This window comes from Erpetoichthys calabaricus, chromosome 12, assembly GCF_900747795.2.
Source record: "Erpetoichthys calabaricus chromosome 12, fErpCal1.3, whole genome shotgun sequence".
In the NCBI taxonomy this organism is placed as follows: Eukaryota; Metazoa; Chordata; class Cladistia; order Polypteriformes; family Polypteridae; genus Erpetoichthys; species Erpetoichthys calabaricus.
The window spans coordinates 66,215,038-66,217,586 of NC_041405.2; the positions used below are offsets into that span (position 1 = coordinate 66,215,038).

Consider the following 2,549-nt stretch of genomic DNA (forward strand, 5'->3'; position numbering starts at 1 on the left):
GAGGAACATAAACCTCCCAGTGCATTGTTCTTTAATGTGAATATCCATACACCATGCTAAATGAACTAAGTCTTTTGCAGGGAAGACTATGTATGGACCTTGCCCTGGTTTTTGAAATTCTCACTGGCATCACAAACCTTGACAGAATTCTTTCACTTGTCAGCATTAAAGGTACATGTGTTTAAGATAAATGCTTAAAGAATATCATCAAATAAAGTGTTAATAAAATCAAAAGCAAACTACTGGTACATAGTTGAGGTAAAAACACCAGTACCTTTAAAAACAAAACCAGATAAAGATAGTGAGACAACTTAACATTAGCTCACCATGAGACCTTTATGGACTGGATGGATCTCCACTTATTTTCATCACACATTTCTTTTAACTAAAGCCTTTCAATATAGATTGTCGACCATGACAGATATGAAATAAACCTTGAAAATAAACCCAGCTTCCTCTTTTTGATACATACAGTATTCCAAGAAAAGTTAGCACATCATTAGTCTCATAGACATTTACAGGATATACAGTATAACCTTCACATTTTAATACCCCTTGATGCCTGAATTTATTTACAATTATATAAAAAAATTAATTATTTGTGTTTTTGCTGTCAAATAGATACTAAATTAAGTGGAGATTGTTAATTTGAATATAGCACATATATTAAATATAAATTTAGGTATGATGCAAATTAGCGACATTAGGCATAATTGGGTATAATAGTAATTAAACAAATTTTCCACTCTCAGGTATGTGGATTATTTTATTGATGCTGTTATTGATCAATTCCTCCAGTCAACAATTCAAACAACAAAAATTTTCCAAAAATCAGTAGAATGTCATGAAATTAACAAAAAGTCACATGAGGAGAAACAGTCTTACTCATGAAATTCTCGAAAGCAGTTGTTGTTCTTGTTGAGGCACAAGTGAACATTGCACTTTGAACATTTGATTACAGTCTGGCCCTTACAATTTGGGCGTTTGCAGCGTTGCCGTCCACTTTCAACCACTGGCCAGTGACCCACAGCATCTGAACGGACTTCCAGTGTTGGAATAGCCTTAGCTGGACCTCGATGTTTCTTCTTTTCGAAATCCCTTTCAACATCAGATGAAGGCCGCCCCCTCTTCTTCCTTGACATATCCTTGCCTTGCATGCAGAGTGCCTGTGCAACTGATGTTCTAAAAGCTAGTAAATCCTTCTGCTTCTTTCTTGGTACATCCAGTGAATCACAATCACGTCGATACAACAACCAGCTGTTTACAATGACCATATCAACAAAATGAAAAAAGAACCTATGATAGTACTTTTTTGACCTTATGTGGATGCGATAATATGCAATTAGTGCATCAAGAGCATCAACGCCACCCATGAACTTGTTGTACAGGCTGATGATGTTTGGGCATTCTATAGACACTTTCTTTTTTGACTTTCTATCCCATCTTTCTACGTTAGAAACAGGCTGGGCACTGGCAAAAGTGCTGGCAACGATCACCCCTCTATTATCAAACCATTTTACTGCTCTTATTTCTACATTGACTACAACAACCTTTTTCTCTTCAAATGTCCATCTTCCCTTCTTCTTCATATCAGTGTCTATGCTGAAACTGCACCCTTGCAGGCGACTTTGCTGCACAGTCCCCAGGGCTGGTATTCCCTTGTTTGCAAGAGCAACAAACAAATCCAAGGAAGAAAACCAGTTGTCAAAATACAGCAAGTGATTGAGACCGCCACAAATAACTTGTGCAAGCTTTAGCACAATGTTTCCACTTGCACCAATGTTAGGTTCTCCAGGTACAGGATCTATTTTCCCTGCAGATATGTTAAATGAATGCACCAGGCCTTTTGTATCACAAAGCACAAAGATTTTGTATCCCCATTTGTATGGCTTCTTGGGGATATATTGCTTTAGACTAGATCTACCTTTGAATGGCACCATTTGCTCATCAATACACAACATTTGATCTTGTGGGAGACGCTGAAATTTTGGGAGAAGTGAATCAATAATTGGCCTGATTTTGAAAAGCTTATCGTAATTTCCATCATTGTTGGCTGGCATGTTGCTGTTGTCATTGAAATGAATGAATTTTTTAATTTGTTCCCATCTGTCTCGGGATATCACATCAGCCACCTGTGCTACTCGACAGTCACTGGACCAGTACATTCTTGACCTTGGCAAATGTACAACACTCATGTACACTACAGTGCCAATAAACTGCTCCAATTCATTTCGATCCAATCTGAGGGCCCTATTTGGATTTTTTTGCATGCAATACAGATTACTTTCTTCTGCAATACTATCCAAAAGATCAGCATCAAAAAAGTCTCGGAAATACTGAATGGGCAGTCTGATTTCATCAGCATCAGGAAGAGCAGCTTGCCAAATTGGAATGTCCTTTGCAGAGTTCTGTTGTTGCACTGTCTTCCACACTGCCTTTTGCTGTGCTCTCCTTGCAGTAGCAACTGGTTGCCTTCTTGCACCAGTAGCACTGGTGCTAGCAGGTGCATCATTATTGCTAACCTATCTCTCTCTCATTCTTCCTAGGGC

General features: G+C 38.3%; 1 protein-coding gene across 1 annotated transcript; it reads right to left on the reverse strand.

The window, feature by feature from the left end:
• Nucleotides 1-881: 881 nt before the first annotated feature.
• On the reverse strand, nucleotides 882-2,165 carry LOC127529960 (piggyBac transposable element-derived protein 2-like). Its single transcript, XM_051935380.1, has one exon. It carries the CDS (start codon nucleotides 2,163-2,165, stop codon nucleotides 882-884), a length of 1,284 nt encoding a protein of 427 aa, XP_051791340.1.
• Nucleotides 2,166-2,549: the final 384 nt, after the last annotated feature.

Excerpts from the sequence above, each read along its gene's own strand:
- LOC127529960 (XM_051935380.1), bottom strand. The coding sequence starts at position 2,165 with ATGTACTGGTCCAGTGACTGTCGAGTAGCACAGGTGGCTGATGTGATA.